A 21,415-nucleotide genomic window follows, 5' to 3' on the forward strand; every position below is an offset into this window, starting at 1 on the left:
TTGGTGACCGAAACACAGACAAGAAAATAACGAAATATCCACAGCATTTTTCCTGAAAAACGAAATTCAGTGAGAGGTACGGGCCGGGTAGTACGACATCAATGAATTAACTTGTTTCTTATGGTTGACTGAGAACAGTGGATAGTTAGAATAGAAACCACCTTTCTGTCATAAACTTATGAAAGAGAAACATGATTCGCTTTAGAATAATCTAAAAATGATAGAGTTTTCGAAGCAAAGATTAAACCCTGTAAAAAGGCATTCGTTTAGGGTGTGATGTTTTCTTTTGTATGAACTCAAATATTCGTAAACTAGTCAAAGATTCAAATCACATTAATTTTGCATCAGTTGAGTTTGATTCTCTTCGAATTCGTTGTATTCTTCCAGCGAAAGAAGAGTTAGATTACAGTGCTACTCTATTGGCTTCTGTGTGATGAATTTGAGCGACGATCTAATTAGTTTTGAATATCCTCTCGGTTCACTTTTTTTGGGAAATATCGAAAACGAATTAACACAAAAACAAGACTTGTGGACTGCTGCATACTGAATAACGGGTCTGTTTTCAGGTTTAGCGTTGTTCATAAATGCCCTCAGTTTTAAGAGCATCCTGTACTTTGAATTGGTTGGCAATAGCATTTTTTCAGGAAAATTAAGTATTAAGTTAGATCTCTAAGTATCAAATTGATTTCTTCTCGCAGACGATTTTAGTTAGAGGCGATGTTGTCGTTAAGGATTTCAACCTGAGTTACAAAATGGGAGAACCTTTTGGCGTTGTACATTTGGAGTTCTCCCACAAAAAGAGACGTTTTTGCGTGGTGAGAGCATGGAACTGTAATAGCCTGCCAGACTAAAGTCTGTCGCATGTAGCAGCTTATACGGTGCTCAAATATATCATCGCCTCCTTCATGAATAGATGAAGTCGTGCAAACGAAAAAAGCCCTCTATTACTTAATTCCAATCTGTTTACAGGTCAAAGAATTAAAACTCCTTTCTTTATATTTTTTCCATTTTAAACCTCACATGAAATTTAACGTTCTTATTTACTGTGCACTTGACATTTTCTTGATTCTTTAGAGGCTTTTCTTGCGTTTTTTCAGTGCAGCACTTTCTCAATCCAAACTTTTGAGGACAAATATTAATAACACGGATGAATAGTTTTCGGTCATTAGCGTCTATGATTAAAAATTTATTTCCTTTTCTCGGAAAAATTGATCGCGCTTCCCTTAAAATTGATATTTGTCTCATGGAAAACCTCAAATGTTAATCATAATCAGGCATTTTTCATAACAATAATTCACCACAAGACCGCCCTTAAGTTATGACAACTTTATCGTGGAGCGAACAAAGCTCCCTCAGTGTCTTTATTCAAAAACTAATCTACCCATCCTTAAAACCCTTCAGAACCAAATAACGTACAGAAGATAATTACCCTTACCAGGTGCTCTTAATAAAGTGATTTCATTCCTACTAACATGGCTCAGTTGTAGATCACGTTGGTAAAGAATCCTTACTTAGTAGCCGAGAAACAAACCACCTATGGGGCAAATCATTCATGACAGTTTTTTAATAACTTGCATGTGATCTCTTGAGTGATACCAAATGAAATCTACTGAACGCATGAGACTCGCCGACAGATGTTGTCTGAAAATGTGAAAATTTTACTTGCTATGGCGATATCGCTTCATGCAGGTTAGATTATTATTCTGCCTAAAACAAGGGGACAAATATATTTAGAATAGTTGCTTTTTTGTTCTCTTCTGCTTTCTTTGTTTGTTAATTTTGTTTTTCTTTCTCGCGGTAAAACAAGTTTTTTTCAATCGGTACAAACAGATAAGAAGTCTATGCTATGTTTTGATATACGAATCTTTACGAAAAATATATAAGCGATAGGAGTTTTATAAAATTGGTAATTGTCCAAACTAATTAATTATACATGTAAACATCTTATCGATATTCAGCGCTCGTAGGAAGAATCAGCTTATAAAAAGTTTCTAAGATTCATGCCGTTTAGGGTGCATCAATTTAAAAGCATACAAACTATTGTGGATACGTTTAAGTGATTAAAACCGGAAATACACGAATCTTCTGATTAAGATTTTGTGAAATTTGAACAAAGCTTAAATTGTGACAAAGAGCCACGTTTTATAAAACGTAACATTTTTCGGCGAAAAGTTTAAAGAACTGCTTTTTTTTTTTAATAGTCATGTAGCCCATAAGAATTAATTTTTTGTGACGAAACCGTAGAAAAGCTGTGTCAAGTTTTATGTCGATCCAGCCGAGCTTTTTTCAGTCAAGTTTAAATAAGCCTCTCAACTTCTTTTTAAAATGCAAAGGTCTGCCACTGGTCATCTTATTCATCTTGTGGGATCGAAAAGTTAAAAATGTTCATGGACAGCATTGCAATGACGTGAATAATTACCCTCAGGTAAACCTTCGCTTTAGGCTTCTTCAAAAACTATTTCCCTAAAACTTCATCCGTTTGTATTCATCTTGCTTCAAAAGTTGGATTGCAAAATGGCAAAATATTCACGAACCTCTTGTAAAAAGTATTTTTTATTCAATACTATTGCGCGAAGAGTGAGTATTGAGACGAAATAATTCATTATACCAATACTAGGAGAAGAGTTTTGTGCGAATATTTCAAGGCCTTGTTAGGTTAATAAAGATAACAAAAGAGTATTAAAATGCGCTCGTAAACTTCAAAATATTACTCTGACTATGACTAAGACATAACTGTAGGAAAATCTTACCTTGTCCTTCTGGAATTAGTGAGGTCAAAACAGTGAGAACGAAGCTTTAGAGTACAAAGAGAATGTAAAAAAAATAACGCCCATTATAATTTTAGAAAACAGCTACAATGAGTTTTTGATAAACAAAACTTAATTAGTTTCTTTGGAATATAGTTGGTTGGTGAAACTCCATTATACTTAATTCATATTAATGGTTTTTATACAGTTGCATAGACGAAGTTGTTATTTAAAAGTTTATCTATTCTGGCTTAATTATGTCCGTGCAAGTGTAACATATGACACAAAGCTACACGAAGACTGTTTATCAAATGTTTATACGCTCTCCTCGTCCGCCCACATTTGGTGGAATAGTAGAGACGACCGTCTTACCAAAAAAGCCTCAATGACCCGAAAGTTTTGGAACGTTAAAGAAGGATTTAAATGATCTCGTGGGGCCAGTTTTCAAGTGGTCAAGTTTCAGAAGTAGATCACTTCCACCCTAACCCCCCCCCCCCTGCCGCCTCAATTCAGACCCTATGTGTTTGTTGTACAGCGGGTTTCATGACAAATGGCCAAGGTGATGAAAAGCCCCGTCCAAGCTTCACTTCACGTCTTTTCAAAGACCTTTTGCCCGAAGTTAGACTTTTTTATTGCATTTATCGCTTCCTTTCTGCAGGGGACTGTCATCATGGGAACCGACTTGTTTCAGTTGTGTTCAAACTGTGCAAGCGAATAATTAGCCCCATCGACATGACAAGTCTTTATAAAACCACACACGACAAAATCCACGAATATTACAGTGTATTTTGACTTCAGCTTGAAAGTGCTTAAGCCTCATATCACGCTTTTTTTTATTCTCACACTTATCCATATTTCCACTTCAATAATAATCACTGATCTATAACCATATATAGTCGGAGGTGGCAAGAAGCTAAAGCTAAATTCTACAATTTTACGACTTGAGAGATAATGGTTGCTTGACGTCTTTTCACGAATCTTTACTCTACAATCTTGTTGTAAAGATCAAAAATTTCATCTCATACTCGGGACAAAGCTTTTAAGGAATGACATGAGTCGAAAAAAATGCCTTTGATGTTAGGAGAATCTGGAAAAGTGTGGCAACAGTCATGTCCCTGAAATTTCTTCAGCACATATAAGTTATCACACACTGCAAGACCCCCAACCCCCACACCCGCTTCTGTAAATCTCGGTAAATTTGCTGGACACATCCAAAAATGTCTTTTAATTATTGAGAATGTTTTGGAGAGTTAATAGAGACACAAACTGCCTCTTATATCTGCAATTCACCATCCTTTACGCCTGTGTTCGAGGTCATTCTACGGCCATGTGAGTCGTAGGTGAATCTTCCGTCTCTATCCAAGGGAGGCAACGTTGAGAAGGTTGAGAAAGTAAGGCAGGAGCAGAGACTGAAAGGATAAGGAAGCAAAAAACAAAAAAACCGAAAACCAAAAACGAAGGTCGGGAAATTGATATAGTGAACCGTATTTTCGGTGAAATATATTTTCCACGTTCTTTTCCTTAGTAACTTTGTTCTCAGTTAGTGTTAATTTATAACTTAAGTGCAACTAACTAAAGAACCATCACTGACATCTAGGAATCAATTTATTAATTTTTAATATAATGTAATTTAAATTGATACTACTGACTAAAAACTCACGGAAATGATAGTTGTTATTACAATTACCCCTTTCTCCTCCTTTTTATGAGGAAGAGCTTGACAGCCTCCTAAAAAGTTACGCTAAACGTTGACAAAAACATACTAATCTAACAAGAGTAAATAAAATTAAGTTTATGTCATCACCTTAGCATATATAACCACTTTTACACACTGCTTTCTGAAAAGGGAAACAGAACCTAAATGACTGAATCTCATTTTAGAATTCGTTAGTCCCCACTTAATTAATCAACATCTGGAAACACATTACTTAAAGAGGCCACATCGACAATTTGGCATCAACCCTGGGCCATTTCTTTCAGTCACTTCACAGGATTCCGCTAGAAGTGAAGCTGAACCCTTTTTCAATTGACTAGGAATCCTAAAACCAAAACTAAAACAATAAAAATATGATGTAATCCAATGATAAAAACCATAAGACACCAAACGTATCACAAAGTAGTAAAACACACTTTTCGCGAACAGTTTGCAACCGGCGCCGGTCGCGGTAAAAAAATGCAGTCTGTGTCGTGCTCAGCAAAATATGAGGAGAAACAAGGATACTGGGTCAAACTGTAAGAATGAAAATTGAAAGTTCCTTTTGGTTTTGAGCTGACAAAGAAAAACAAATTGATTACATGATAAACCCTTACAGTCAATTGAAAAGCGTTCCTATAATGTGACACGTGAAATCTGAAGAACTGAACTCACGGCACCAGTTCGCTCTGTAGGCGTATCAGTATTCCCAGTCCAATGAATGGACGTGGTTTTGAAACAGAACACCGAAGAATGACATAATATTTGATTCCCATCCTTACTTTTGCTTTCACGTATTTCGAGAAACGAGACCGAATCATTGATGAGATTTATCAGTGAAACCACAAAGCATAAGAGTTGTGCCCTCGCCACTATATTTCGGCCCTCTCTTTTTCTACTGTCCGGATCCTTCCAACCTAAGGTGTTATTGAAAGCTTTGAAACATTAAATCAAGAGTATCACTGTAAAACCAAAACAAAGATAAAATATTTATAGATAGAGGATTCTGTTGATAATCAACAAATGAGGCCATACAAATCCCAAATCAAATAAAAGTTTTTTGGATAATTTGTAACCAGCGCCAATGGCCGTAAAACTGCAAGCTGTGTCGCACGAAAAAATGCAATCAGTCGGCCCAAAGAGTGGCCGGAAAAACAAAGATACTTGGTCTAACTGATCGTATTAAAATTGAAAATCGAGTTTGGTTTTGACTTAATCAACAAAAATGAATTGATAAACCCTCATAGTCAGTTGAAAATCATTCTTAAATATCTGTAATGATTGAAGTGCAGAAAAAAAAAAAAGGACTATGTTCACAACATTTTCTCTACAAAATACTTACTAGTCCTCTTTACCTGCATGTTATTTGTTGATTAGTTCTCAATTGATGCACATGTCCATCTGATAAATTGATCAGAAAAGAGCCGGAAAAAGAACAAAAACAGCAGTTCTTATAGGAGCGTGATCCTTATGTCAGGAGATGTTCAGAAAAAAATCTATTCTAGAAAACTATGTTTGTAAATCTAAAATCTGAACTCAAAAACAAATGACTTTAATTCCTCAGGTTGCACCGTTTGGCCAACACCTTAAAGCGCTCAGTAACTGACCTTAAATATTAAACAAAATATTATTCAATTCCGGAGTTTAAAGACTAACAACGATCAGCCATCAGAACAGAATTAGCCTCACACGTTAGAGAAAGTGCTGCCAAGGGCATGTCACTGAAGAAACGCGATGATCACTCTACCATGTCCATACCTATTAAAACAACATTCATTCTGCTGATTTGTCCCACTGTTAAAAGATCCACCCCCTCCTCCACAAGAAAACTGTTCATTAGCTCCACCATTTCCTCCAGAGTAACCTCCACCGCCTCCAGCTCCACGGTTACCTCCACGTAAACCACCACCACTTCCAAATCCGCCCTTAGCATTTCCACCCTCTCCTCCTTGAAGATATCCTTTACCTCCTCGACCAGAACCGCTCGAAGCACTTTGTCCATTACTGTAGAAGCCGCCGCCGCCACCACCTACAATAAACGAAAACTGAGAAGCAGTTGCCCCATAAATGGCTTCTATTTGATTACTTACTTAAGAGTGTTTAAACGACGATTCGCGATATTATCAACCTAGTGCACTTCTCAATTTTTAGAAATTTATTTCAAAATATTACTGGGTAGTCAATTGCTAGAAATAGAACAGTTTATCAGGACAAAAGAAATGTACATGAAGTGATGCGTTGGATTTTTTAAAAAACTGATATGCCTCTGAGAAAAGAAAAACTTCAAAGTTAGAATTATTAATTTCAACAATTAAGTTCTGATAAATCTAACTGTCGTCCTCTTGTCCTGATGGATTGAACCTACTGATTGTTTTGTTTTTCGTACCTGAATATTTTGTATTGGCGTTTCCTCCATTTCCGTTGCTTCCTCCTGAACCCAATGGCAAGTTATACCCTCCATTCCCTGTTGTGTTTATGGACGCATCACATCCTGGATGTTGTTCCGATATATTTTTAATTCCTCCTCCACCTCCAGCTATAATCAAAGACTTGTTGTTTTCTTTCACTACAAATGTACCTCCTCCACCTCCGGCAGATTTTGGGTTTTTATTCCCTTTTTCCCCTTTTTGACCAACAAGTACATGAATGATCTCATCTTTGGTCAAATTAAAGTTTCCAATCATTCGTGCCCCTCTTCCTCCGGTTTTTATAAAACTGTCCTCACTGTAGCCCCCTGAGGCTCCTATTGCTTCTATTCTGTATTCACCAGTGCGTGGCACAGTCCACAGTTGAATACCGCTGGACACTGTTACTTGTCCGTCATGATCTTGATCTTTGTAATGACTACCAATCGACTTTGGACCCTCTGATCTAATCTTACCAAGATTTGTAAACACAGCTGTAAATCCTGCATGAAACCATAGAATAAAAGTAATGTTGTTGGTAAGACTGAAATTGTCAAAATTTTCTTTGCCATTTCTAATGGTACTATTACGAGGAAATGTTCTTGTAGTTACGTAAATTATTAAATCACCGAAGAAATGGAATAGAAACGTCAGTCACTTGGAGTGTTCGAACAAGTCGTACTGTGCATTTTCTGACGCTTGCTCACGTTTGCATTTTTAGAAAGTAGAAATCCTCGATAGTCGGGCATGGACTTGCTTCATTACATCTAAGGATTACATTCGACAATAACATATTGATTGCAAACCTGAATCAAAATGGTGTTTTGAATACCGACATGATACTTTTATAAACTGTACGGTTGAGCCATCACGAGGTTTTGTTCTTGGCGAATCTAGAAATCTCAAGAGAAGACAAGTTTTCCTTCCCATTCCTACAATTAGAGTAGTTTTTCTCGTCAAATTCTTCCAGTTTGTGGTTCGGCGATCACACGTGACAGTGAAAAGAGGGGAGTGACGAAGGAAAGAACTCCATGTGACCAAAGCTGATAAGTCAATTGAATAATACTATGCAGAGCAATTTTCAAATGATTATGACAAGTTGTCCAGGATTGTATAGGTTTTTTGCCTTTCTTCGCCCTGTTATTGGTCAAGAAAACTCGCGTCAACTTGTAGCAGCTCGATTGTGATTGAGATGACACACAGCAAACAATATCCAAGCGCTCGCTTTTGAACAGGAAACGAAGTATTATCTGGTATAAATTACTCGTTACAAGAGGTAACGCTCAATCGTAATTGTCATTCAGGCCTTACCTGGTACACAGCCATACAGCTCTACCCTCATTGATATCCAGTCCTGCCACTCTACTGGTTTAAAACGAATGTAACGTGCTGTGATTGGTGGGTTAAGGTCGTGATAAACCACGGTATTTTGATCTATGTTTCCAGCAAAAACCTTTGAATTAACAACATAAAAAGTTTTCCACTAAATCTTTGATAAGAATTAATTTAATGAATACCAGTTACTACGATGTGAAAACAGTCCCACAACTCATTCATACACCATTCCTCCAATCGTTCCTCTCGGGGGCCTCAATATCATACCATTATTACACCTTTTGCTGTTCATTACCAGAAAATATACTTTCATTTATGCCAAAAGTTATATCAATAAGGTAAATAAGTTTTTCATTAACTCTAGAATACATTGATAAGAATTAATTTTATGAATAACAGTTATTATGATGTGAAAACAGTCCCCCAACTCGTTCATACACCATTCCTCCAATCGTTCCTCTTGGGGGGCTCGATATTATACAGTTATTACTGGCGGTGCGTTGGCAAAACCCCAATGATCATCCAAAAATACTTCTTTTCCTGTTTAAACGGGAATCAATTCACAACAAATCAATTTTACCTTCATTGTGTTTTGTCCTGGGACTGTGTAATCGTAGAACATTTCTGTATCGTTGCCGTACTGCAGAATGTACTTTGTAACCCACTCCCTCTTGGGTCCATTACTTCTTTGTGTTGCCACACGTGTCACTATAGTGTGCAGAATAACCAGATCAACTTGCAGCCACTGATCCGTATCATTCTTTGCAGCTGCCCAAGATCCCGCTCTGTCAGGATTTACAACATGAAGTCTGCTCTGAGTGGCGGAGTGTTTAGAGTCTCTCTCTGAAGAGGCGCTTAATTGTCCATCAGAGATTTCACCGCTTTGCATGCCGAGAAATCTTCCACATTCTGTTTACGAAAGGTCAGCAGACGTTTTACAAATATAACTTATCTACGGCAGCGAAATAAAGGCAAGCTATGAGATCATGAGGCAATTAATCGAGCGTAGCTTACACTGAACTAAGAAATGTCGTTAACACATTCACAGAAACTTTCAACGAAATGAAAAACCTTAAAGAGTTCCTACGAGCAGATCAACTGTAATGTCTATAGTGATTATCAGCTTTAGAGGAAAGCCATTTTCCTTACCTTTCACGCATCCATACAATTCCACTCTCATTGATATCTCAACTTCCCACTTCACTGGTAGAAAACGTATGTACCTTGCTATGATTGGTGGATTGAGGTCGTGATAAACAACACTGTTCTTGTCTTTGTTTCCGTCAAATTCCTGCACATAATAGATGTGAAATAAATGTTGAGTGTTTTTATTCAAAATGCGCGGTACGTGCCCGCTTCGTATACATAATAATTTTTAAAATAAAATCTATATTATTAATTTATGCAATGTTTTTCGCTGTGTAAATAGTGAAATATCTCACGAGCGATTTGATTCATGAAATTCATCTCATGCCACCCTACAGTAAAATTAAGTTGAAATTTTTCTGCAAATATCTATCTGAGGGTAATCAAAAATTGGATCAAGATGAGATTTGTACCTAGGCAAAGAAAATGGTAAATGTATGAAATTTTCATACATCGTAACAATTTTCTTGAAAAACTGCTGACTCGTGCATCATAACAAATCGAGAAACGAAGCTGATCTGATTGCAAAGAGGATTGCTTGTCCTAGCAAACTACTCAAAGAACACATCGGGAAGTTTAAGTTGAGGTTTAAGTTGAGGAATGAACTTGGCTTTGTGTACAATGAGCAGCTCATGTTTTAGAACCCTTCCCAACCTCTGATCAGTTTTACCTTTGATATGATTTGTCCTTGTTCCGTGTAGTTTTGAAATCTCACTCCATAGTTGCTGTATTGTAGCTTGTACTTCTTCACCCATTTGTTATGTTGATGGGATCCCTGTGTTGCTACTCGTGTTACTTCAGTGTTTTGAGCCCTGAGATCGAGCTGAAGCCACTGATTAGAATCCTTCCTATCAGCTATCCAAGTCGTCCCTGTGTGATGTAATCTTACAATTTTTGCGTCATTCTCTTCTTGGGAAGAGAAACTTATCTGCTCATCGGTGATTACACCGCTTTCCATACCAAGTGTTCCTTGACAACGTAAATCTATTTTAAAACAAAAGGAAATCTAAAATTGCCAAATAAAAAAAGGTAGTCGCAACATCTCAAGAACTTAAATTGCTCACACACAATTGGTAGATATTCTCTATTTTACATAATCTGAGTACATTTTGGCTTCTGTCCACATCAGGTGTACTCGTACTGAAAATCCTCTATTTCGTTCACTATTTTCCTTCATTCAGATCCTCAGTGTGTAATTATGAATAAATTCACGCAACAATATTCCCACAAGCAGCCGAGGTGCAATTCAATAGTTAGACTAATTACGTTACAAAATGTTGGTACGTTGTTGCAGAAACAAAAGAACCAAATTAAAACACGAATGCTGATTGCACGGAGGTAAACTGCAAAATGTGGGAGGTAATGTGAATAAATAATATATCTTTCGTAACAAAGAGGACGTTAACATTACAAAAATTAAAGCGCCACAGATCTTCACACCGATAAAACTAATCCTCATAGGTCAAAAACATTTTCCCTGTTTAATTTAAACAAGACAAAATCGAGGGCACAAAAAAATAATAATATTCATTCGCTCTTCCTTGATACGGCCATATAAATTTTAAACCAAGTTTCTACTTGTTGAAGCGAGAATTGATATTCTGCGGCTCTTAGCTTTTTGCAGGAGCCCATTGGCTCCTGCTTTTTGTCACTAACAACCGCCGCTAGAGTTGCTGCAGTTTAGGGGAATTTAAGGTTATCGTTCTGAAAAATGACAAGACCGTGAGTGTATTTGCGCAAATAACTTATATTTTTGGAATTATTAGTACATCAAAATGAATCTGAACCACGCCCGTTAAACACTATTTTGGTACCTTTTAGGGGTGTTTCCGAAATTCTCCGACGAGCACTCCTGTCATTTTTATATGGGAGTCCCACCTGGGTTAACATTGACCTTTCAGATGTAACAGTAAGGCGCAAGAAGCCCTACATCGAAAAAACTGCAGTCGCTTCGCGAGAAATGCGCATGTCAGCGTTGAGGAGTGAGTGGCTAAGCCAATGTTATTGAATTGCTCCAACAGAACTTTCATTTAGTCATGCCGTAAAGTTCGTCGGGAGCATGGGGAAAAAATCTTTGTCGCCGCCCTGAATACCCCCTCGGATTGTTAACGACGACGACTGATTATAATGAAGTGTGTCAATTAAATGTGCCCCTAAGATGGAAAAAAATGGTGGTAACCCTGTTCTCACTCGATTCCGATTTTGTTCTAATATCTGTCTCTGAAGCCTTTTAAGGTGGGATATCCGTGTCACTAATTTGGAATCCATTTACTGATGTTGCAACCTCGTTCCCAAGGTTTCTCTTCTTCCCACCCCAATGTAAGAACTAAGTTGTGATGTAATGAAATGGTCGCTATTGTTTTTCCTAGATGTCGTCAATTTGTTCGTTTCCTTGAAGCCCTACATGATGGGAATTTAGATTTCGTCTATTCGTGTGGCTTCTTGGTATTTTGTTTTGCTTCTAAAAGATCATGAAAAAAAATAAGCTAGGAAAATTGAATAAACCCATGTAAGTTGATCCGGCTTAGAGTGACACTAATTTTAAAATGTCTAGCGATAAAATACTCACGGAAATAGATATTTAATCAATATCTTATTCAGAGGATCTAAAAATGCAGTTCTTCAACGCTGTGGATTGCTGACGACTAAACGGATCAATTATAATGTAAAAATTTTACAATTCTTTGCTTACGGGTTTGGAGGATGTGCTATTTGTTGACTTCCGGTTGACACGCTTTTGTTGTGATAACCGCTATTTAAAGAGGCCTCCTACTCGGCGCTGGTAAAAAGCCCGAAACTAATTTTTACATCCCATTTTAGACCAGCATTTATTCTCTTAAGAATATCAATTTCGAGTTCTTCGATGTTTTACCGGATACAAAAAATGTCCCTTAAAAAAAACACGCTAAATTACAAATTGTTCGAAGGTGAATTCTAAATTTTATTCACTAGCGTGAGACTGAAGTCAAGTTACTTGCAAAGACTTCAACAGCAATGTTGAAAGCACGAAACGGTTCTTTCCATGATGCGAATTCTATGGGAAGGTACCAATCACGTATTTTTCGGATGCCTTTCAGGACATTTTGGCTCGTGACAGCTTTTTTATTTTATGAACGTTTAAAAAGATATTTCTAGGAAAAATACTATCACGTTTCTTAAGCCACTATGGGGTATCTTCAGAGAAAATATGAAGAATTTTGATTTTTCGAGATGTACCACTAATTTCCATTTTCGCTCGGTCTTAGAGGAAGATATTTCTAGAAAAAAATCCTATCACGTTTCTTAAGCCACTATAGGGTATCTTCAGAGAAAATATGAAGAATTTTGATTTTTCGAGATGTACCACGAATTTCCATTTTCGCTCGGTCTTAGTGGACATTCTCTCTTCATTGTATACAATAAGTTTATCTCGTTGTGCTACTGAATGATTAACCAGGAGTGAAGACAGAGGGTACCTCTACATTTTCATTTGCTTCTAGTTCAGCAGCAGTGCTCATCAGCAACGTACACGAAGGTGCGATCCAGAATTATTGAACTGGACCTTTTTTATCTCACCATTTATGCAGGAAAATGGTCTGGCATGCTAATATTGAATTTTTCTGCATATGGTTTGAAAATTGTCAGTTTGCACTCCTTTGGGGTACGCATGATCCACCCAGGGTTCACCGACCAGACGGCAGTTCAGAACTTTTTCCTTAGTGCATAAAATCTACCCTAGACCACCTTGTCGAGTTTTCCTTTGCTTTTGCGGGCGCCACTAAAGAGAAAATGAAACTGAAACCCCGGAAACAAATGAATACTTATCCACCATGTCTCTGATAAAAGTGTAAAGGTATTAATTCGAAAAAAGATTTGATATTTGAGTACTGACTATATTAACGATTGCTTCTTTGCGTATCTTTTTTTAATACGCCCCCGACTGAAAATGGACGGGTGATCTAGCGCCTAATGCAATTCTAAAATAAATGCGTCCTAAATGGTAGCAAAAGGCCATTTCTCCCCCCAGTTCACAGCATGCAACAATACCTATAGGTACTAACCTAAATTCACACACTCGTACTTTACTTCCAAGTATTTATATGTGCCTGGGCATGGATCTCCAAAAACTGAATTATCTGCGTGCAGCTCGCAACTAGCTTCTTCGTTGCACTTCAACCGCGCAATGAAAAGAGAGTTCGCAGCTTTGCAGTTTGTATTGCTAACTTCGGGATGACTGCAAGTGATTGAGTCCAGTCTACCATAATTTGCATCCACAACGTCGATAGTTCTTTGGTCATTATCACAACTTATGATCCTTTTTCCTCTCTCGCAAATGATAACAGACCGGGATTTCTCTAAATAAAGGAGGAAACAGACAGCACTATCAATAAGCCAAAAGTTTTGGAATAATGTTCACTTGCAGAGCACCCTGCAATTTTGCTAGTCTCGTGCCGGCGTCTGTTCAACCAATAACTTACACGCTGACAATACTGCGTTTCTTGTCTGAAGCAGCCAAGTTAACATCAATTGGTTTGACAGTTAACTTTTTTTTTAATTGTGAAAAAATTGTTTGGTACCTTGGCTTGTTACTGACCTGTGCAGTTGGTTCCTTTTCCCTCATATCCATCTTTACAAGTGCATTTGTAAGATCCCAAGGTATTGTTACACTCAGCATTTACATGACAGTCGTGTTTTCCTTCATTGCATTCGTTGGTATCTAAATGAACAAAAAACAGTTTTGTTTTCTGGTCATTCCTTTTTGTCACATAACAGGTATCTTCGAGAAAATAGAAAGTATCGTATGTTACAACTAGTTACGTGTACAGTTAGTTCCATTTCCTTGAATTCCATCTTTAAACGTGCAATTGTGAGATCTTAGGGTATTGTTACACTTAGTATTTACATTATAGTTTTGTGTTCCGATCATACACTCATCCAGATCTAGAACACGAAAAGGAAAATAATTTAAATTAGACCGTTTTTCTAACTAATCTGAAAAATTGAAGGTAACAAACGGAGTATGAATATGTCAGAACTAGTTACCTGTGCATTTGGTTCCATTTCCTTGAAATCCATCTTTACACGTGCACTTGTAAGATCCCAGGATATTGTTACACTCAGCATTCACATCACAACCGTGTGTTCCGTTCAAACACTCATCTATGTCTGAGACAACAAAATGAATATCATTAGAATGTGAAGGTTATTTTGACTTGCTTTGGCTGCACGAATTTTCGTATTCACGTGAACGTTTCCTGTTGTCAGATAAGAATACTTACCTGTACAGTTTTTGTTATTTCCCTGATATCCTTTCTTGCACTTGCATGAGTACGATCCAAAGGTGTTATTGCACGTGGTATTACCCTCACAGCTATGTTTACCGAAAAAGCACTCGTCTATGTCTATAAGAGGAAAAGAAGACGATGGACTTTATCTGAGTTTGTCTGCTTAAAGATTTTCATTGTTTTATGTTTATCTAGACATGGGATCACGTCTGATCTTTGCGTAAACTTTGTACTCAGTTTTATTGACATTCGCTTCGTAAGAAAGGAAACCGAGAGATTACAGACTGTTCGCGTAGATGGTGGGTAAGAAACCGCGCTAAAGAAAATTGAGACTGAATGAGTTAAAAAACAAATATGATTGAAAAATCCCTTTCCAAGATGAACCATGAGAAGCAACAGAGTTGTTCGTATGTAAGTCCTCTTTTGTATTTTGAATAACTTGTGCCATTCTGGATTATTATTCTCGCAAGCCATGAAAGGCAAAGGTTTTCACCAGCGATTTTCTGTGACTATCAAACTACTGAGGTGTTCGCGATTGTTCGGTACTCATCCCTTTCAACTGATAAGTCTGCCCAATCACCTAAAAGTACTTCGATGTGAGGGAGAGGCGTGCAGAGCTTATCACTTATACATTACGTTTCTGCCTAAATAAAAATATAAGATTCCTTACCCTCATCACAATCATGGCCTTTAAATCCAGATCCATTAACACACAAACACTGATAGTCCCTGTCTGTAAACCCAGCTTGGCATGTTGCGTTATTCTTGCAAGGATTTTGCTTACAAGCATTCTTAGGAAGGAAAGGAAGAGATAAATTTTAAATGATATTTTTGCAGGCATGATAGTTTCCTTGCATTTGTTCCGTTGCAAGCGGGTAAAATTAACGGGTTAGGGAGGCTAGGGTATCCCTTGGTCCGGTATTAAAGCTTTCTCGGACAATGAATATTACTTTCAGCCGATAGAGTTCATCCTCACCTCTGCTCCGCGGTAAACACAACTTTCGTTTTCCACCAGGTCTTGATCGTGTTCAATAGTCGCGTTATTCAGATCACACTTGTGTTTTCCAGACGACTGTTTTATCTCACAGAAGTTATAACTGACGCAGTCATGTTCCAGGTAGCATTGAAACATGCAGAGATCCTCGTTGACAACGCCAACAGTTCGAACCGTGTGATTCTCCAACCGGAAGCCAAGTTTATTAAAACTGGTGAACTTTAAATTGCGGCAATTGCCTAGAGAAAAAAATCTACTAAGTTAGAAAGTTGCTATGTTGTGCTAGGAACTTTAACTTAAACTGGAACTTTAGATAGATAGATAGAGAGATAGTTTTATTAAAATTACCCTTGCAGCCGAGGGCTGAATTACGATAATTTTTACAAATGTAAAACGTAAATTAATTATAACTATAAATTATATAATGATAAATTAAGAAAGTTAATTCATAAGAATTTAACAATAATAAAGCTTATCATTATGTAAACACCAAATTAATTAAGATACAACTAAAATTATTCGAAATCAGATCAATTAATATATATGAGTTGTAGAATCATCATCATGGGGGATCTAAATGCCAAAGTTGGTGCCGATAACTCAGAGATCCTCGTTAACGACGTCAATTGTTCGAACCGTGTGACTCTCCAACCAGAAGCCAAGTTTAGGAAAACTGGTAAACTTTAAATTGCGGCAATTGCCTAGAGAAAGAATCTACTAAGTTAGAAAGTTGCTTTGTGGTACTAGGAACTTTTACTTAAACTGGAACTTTAGAGCAGTGTTACTCCTGAATCATTGCTCTAATTTGAATTTTGGTTTTCTGCCTTGCGTATAACACAAGTCGAGTGATTTTAAATATTGTTCTGAATGATAGAGGCATTTCTAACTTCTTTTTGATACGATCACCTATTATGATTGATCGATAAATCGACGCTGAAGTCTACAATCAACCCGTAGAGTAATTCGTATCTATTACGAAATGATGGTGTTAACTGTTATGTAGCGTGACTGCAGATTTCGACCATACTGAGTATTATGAAAGCAAAGCGAGAGATGATTAAACTCGCTGAGGTATAATTCATTCTGTACATTAAGAACTTTTTTACCAACCCTTTTCATACTATTTAGATCCTAGCTTTTATCTCTAAAAATATAACAAAAGTTTTACATCCATGGTGTGCATTAACAATAGCTAGGAGGCGAACTTACTGAAATTTACCCTCGAGCATGAGTATTATGAAGGCGTAATTGAGTATAACAGGAACAATAAATCCTAAAATGTTACATATTGGTCGAGTGAAATAGAAATACGATGAAAGGAATCATGCGACTGCTTTTAAGAATATGATGTGCAAGTAGTAATTGACAACAAAACTTGAAAAGCGATAGGAAATACGACGCCGCATGCTGTACTAACGGTTTTTTGTCAAATTTGTTTTTCTGGAATTTTTCGTTCAAGCCATAGGGTAAAGTCTGCATTTTCACATCATCTTCTTTAAGAGCGTGTTTTCGAAAATTTCCGTTTTCGATAGACAACTTTATTATCCAGATTGGTGTTGACGGTAAGATAAACTGTAAGAATAAATTTTCTTTTTAAATTTACTGCGCTAAGTGAAAGTGAGGACTCAAAGCTAGGTGTTGAATATCGAGCCTGAGGAAAAATTTTCATGTCAGTCAAAACAGGATATCTGCATCAATTAATGATGAATTCCTTTTCACAAATAAATCCTCTGTAGGGAACACGTCCGTGGTTTTCCATCAGACAGAATCTACATTAAGCTACTTACTTTCCTGTATTCGAAAAATGCAATCAAACACTTTTATTTCCTTCAAAGCAAAAAAGCGTTGAAATCTTTTTGTGATCATTAAAATGTGCTGACGTCACTGTTTTAAAATAATTTTCGATCTTGTTTCGCCATACTGACGCGGACGATGGACATTCATTTATTTTGCCTGAGTTCGTCAAAATCTAGTGATCATTATTGCATGAAATAACTGGCAGATTTGCTCTTGCAAGGTTTTGAAAACCTGTTCTTAGCTCACAGTGAAACCGACCAAATTAAAGTTGCTTTGATAGCAGATAGTTTAAAAACGGTCTGTTTTGAGACTCGTGTCACATTTGCAAAGCAAGGTGGTGTTTGCCACCTTTGTTCTCGCGCTTTTAGAAACTTAAAACCTGACGGCAGTTTTTTTGAAAATTAATACTCTGAGAAACTTCACGAATGGACGGTCAACAATCTAAATTTTGATCAAACAGGACTTCGTAAAATTTGTTTAACAAATTTTTTTTCCGTGAGAACCGCCTGTTTGGCTTGAAAAGCCCTTTTTAGGAAGTATAATGAATGTATGTGTGTCTTTATGTATATATGCATGTACAACTTCCTTTCTGCAGAGGCTCCCCGCAATCCACAAAGTCCTCAATTTATAGGATTGTAATATTTGAATCAACTTAAGGATCAACTTTAGAGCCAGATTTTACTAAAAGGGCCAAGTTTTGATGCAAATAACATGTTTCAGCTCAAAGTAAAAAGCTCTGTTGCTTTTTCCTCTTTTTTTAATCAATTCTTTTCCACGAAACACTATTTCTAGTCTAAAAGACTATTGTACATAACTTGAAAAGTTGTACTTCTGTGTGTAGTACATTCATTTGATCCAGCCGTTTCAGTTGAGTTCAACAAAACTTTCCACTTGTTTTAAAATTCGAAGATCTGCCTATAGTCATCTTATCCTTTGTGCCCCATCAAAAAGTCGAGAACGTTAATGGAAAACATTGCAAAGACCTGATTAATTATTTTGAAGTAAAACTTATGAAAATATGATCGTTGCCTTATGCCTATCTAGAGCGAAACTTGGTCAAAATTAGTTTATTTTCTTAAATATTTCGGGAAGAAGTTTGTGTGGATATCTCAAGGCTTAGTTATGTTGATAAGGATAATAAAAATGTAACGTAAAGATTCGGTAAACTTTTAAATAGAACTCAGACCTGAGCTAGGAGGAAACCGTAGGAAAATCTCACCTTGTCCTTCTGGTATTAGAGAAGCCAAAACGGTGAGAACAAAGCAATAGACTACAAACAGCATGTTCCCACTGATCGCCCGCTTTAATTCCAACGAACAGCTTGAGTGAGATCTACCTTATGCCGGGGAACATCACTCAAATTGAGACAGCTGTAGTTAAATATGCGTTCAAATACTCTACACTCATTACTTTGGGCAGGAGATTGTCACCATAGCAACCGACTCGTTTCTGTGCAAGCCAATAATTAACCATATCTACGAAGATGAGTTTTATATATAAAGGGGGTAAGTTTCTAAAGAAACTGTGGTGCTGCGTTCGTGGGAGAGTATAACAGATAGTTTAAGAGAATCGAAGGCGAGGTATTTGTCGGTGTGGGTAGGTTTACGGTAAACACTTGTCTATATTGGCATATTTTCGCCAAACCTAAGGATCCTGTCACGAAAGAACAACGAACCGACGCCAATTATTCTATTCCTTGCAATGACTGTACAACGAATACATCGGACAGACCAAACGTCAGTTTAGTACACGGTTAAAAGAGCACCAAAAAGCGGTTTTCCTTTGCAAAAAGGAAAATTCAGCTTTATCGGAGCATACGTGCCTAACTAACCATACAATTGGGTGGGATAATTCTAAAATTATCACCACTAATCGGCGTTACCACCAGCGCCTTTGTTTGGAGGCTTGGCATATTAACTCCGCCCACGCTCCTTTAAATCGTGACGATGGCGGCTAGCTTCCTGACGCCTATTTACACCTCGTCAGAAAAAAGGCCGCTAATTAGTGATCATATAAAAGGACCTCTTGTTGCAGCGTTTAGATCACCCCAGATGAAGGTACTAGACAGGAGTGTCGAAACGTTGGGTCTATGAATTGTAACTTCTTCGGTTACATTCATTAAATCTGCAAACCAGAGTAGCATCAAACTATGTCTGATTGTCCACCTGGTTGCCGTGTGAACTTTAATATATTTTAGGGTAGTTAAAAGTTAACAACTGAGTTGAAAACGTGATGTGGCCACCTTAAAGAGTTTAGAGTTTAACGTTTCGAGCATTAGCCCTTCGTCAGAGCGATTGGAGGAATAGTGAATTGTGTTGGGTTTATATGTAGCAAATGGAGCTACGCTATTGGTGGGAATATGGTGATGAGAAAACAAGAATAAATTAGCTGAATGAAAAGCGCTCCTTGATACCGTGGGGATTAAGAGTGCCGATTTGGAAGATAAAATTTTGTTCCAGAGTTTTGCAGCTTCCGAACTGCCTAGCTGTAGGGAAAGACCGCAAACTGCCATATGCTGTTTAGAATGATTAGGGAGATTACGGTGTCTAGCGACTGGTTTGGATGTGTCCTTGTCATTTCTTTCTACGTAGCGAAGGTGTTCTCGGAATCGGTCACCTAGTCGTCTTCCTGTTTCACCAATTTATAACCTTTTTGCAATAAGTGCAAGTTACGCAGTAAATGACATTAGCGGAGGTGCACGTAAAGCCGCAAAACTCTGGAACAAAAATTCATCTTCCAAATCGAACCCTCTATCCCAACAAACGCTTTTCATTCAATTCATTTATTTTTGTTTTCTCTTTACACGTGCACTCGTAAGATCCCTGAGTAATGTCACAAACAGCATTCACATCACAGTCGCGTGCTTCATCAGTACATTCGTTTCGTACATTCGGCAGCTACTAGTACTACACGACTGAGTCCTTATAAACATTTAAAAAGTATCTTAGAACATTCCTGAAGCTTACAACACAACTATTTTGGTAGTATTGTAGCGGAGCTCGCAGAGCGTAGCCCCGTAATTATACAAAATAGTAGTAACCCATCAAGCCGAAAAAATTTGGATGTACCGTACAAGGTGCTACTTTTAACATGCGTGGTCAAGTGTACCGCGGGCACGCCAGCGCCACGGCTTTGTTCAGTAGTCCAGTGGTCAGTGCACTGGGCTCTGAGTCGGACGACCCGGGTTCTAGTCCTGGCCGGGGCAAGGCGTTGTGCCCTTGAGGCGGGCGGGAAAAAAAATGCGAGCTCCGCTTTTAGGCTTGGCTAAATCTATACATTATCATGACTACGTGACCTAATAGGATGTTCCAGAAAGTTTCATGGTATGACAGTAGAATGTTCGTGGATGCATGTTAGCATGGCGTATCAAGTTGCCTGTGCAGTTGGTTCCGTTTCCTTGAAATCCATCTTTAAATGTGCAGTTGTGAGATCCCAAGGTATTTTTACACTAAACATTCACATCACAGTCGTGTGTTGTGTCATGCAGCACATTCGTTTACATCTAGAACACGGAAATGAATATCATGTTAATGAGACCCTTTCTTTACGCAATGCAGGTGTTGCACTCGTCTTGTATGAATCTTACTCTGCTAGTGATCCTGTAAGAGGCCCTCATGTTGTTACACGTGGCATTAATACGACAACCATGCAGACTTATTTCAAATTCGTCAACCGGCCGACGATAAGCGTGAAAAAATACAATTGTTTCGTCTCTTCTTTCTCCACACTGTTGAGCGGCAATGTTATGCAACAGCAACAATTTTGACCGCAGAAACAGCACGATGGAAAAAGAAGACTTATGACCAGCCATTTTAAGTTTTTCACTTTTGTGACATCTGAATAAATAAGATCAATCATCTTTTCCTTTCGTGGAATAGATGTGAACTGGAAACGTTTTCAGTCGTGGAGCACAAAAGCGTACCAAAGTGCACAAAATACTGCAATACTGAATTTCAAAAAGATGTTAGAGCTGATTAAAAATTTTTTTCCCTAAGAAAAATCATCTGAACAAGTAATCCATTTAACCTTTCCTA

At 37.6% G+C, this 21,415-nt stretch overlaps 2 protein-coding genes across 2 annotated transcripts in view; both read right to left on the reverse strand.

Moving 5' to 3' along the window:
* LOC131797299 (uncharacterized) overlaps positions 1 to 18,828 on the reverse strand; it is a 35,018-nt gene extending 16,190 nt beyond the window's left edge. The window contains exons 1-6 of the mRNA XM_066170984.1: positions 18,601 to 18,828; positions 15,567 to 15,823; positions 15,261 to 15,381; positions 14,585 to 14,707; positions 14,349 to 14,471; positions 13,900 to 14,022 (exon numbers count right to left, since the gene is read on the reverse strand). Of these exons, the coding sequence (XP_066027081.1) occupies positions 13,900 to 14,022; positions 14,349 to 14,471; positions 14,585 to 14,707; positions 15,261 to 15,381; positions 15,567 to 15,823; positions 18,601 to 18,664 (811 nt within the window). The 5' untranslated portion in view covers positions 18,665 to 18,828. The remainder of the gene's footprint in view (positions 1 to 13,899; positions 14,023 to 14,348; positions 14,472 to 14,584; positions 14,708 to 15,260; positions 15,382 to 15,566; positions 15,824 to 18,600) is intronic.
* LOC136282919 (loricrin-like) lies at positions 5,893 to 8,839 on the reverse strand. The gene is made up of 4 exons (XM_066170987.1): positions 8,761 to 8,839; positions 8,157 to 8,298; positions 6,827 to 7,348; positions 5,893 to 6,469 (listed from the first exon to the last, which is right to left on the reverse strand). Exons 1-4 carry the CDS (start codon positions 8,800 to 8,802, stop codon positions 6,159 to 6,161), a joined length of 1,017 nt encoding a protein of 338 aa, XP_066027084.1. The 5' UTR covers positions 8,803 to 8,839; the 3' UTR covers positions 5,893 to 6,158.
* Positions 18,829 to 21,415: the final 2,587 nt, after the last annotated feature.

The sequence above is a fragment of the Pocillopora verrucosa genome, chromosome 8, assembly GCF_036669915.1.
Source record: "Pocillopora verrucosa isolate sample1 chromosome 8, ASM3666991v2, whole genome shotgun sequence".
Lineage (NCBI taxonomy): Eukaryota > Metazoa > Cnidaria > Anthozoa > Scleractinia > Pocilloporidae > Pocillopora > Pocillopora verrucosa.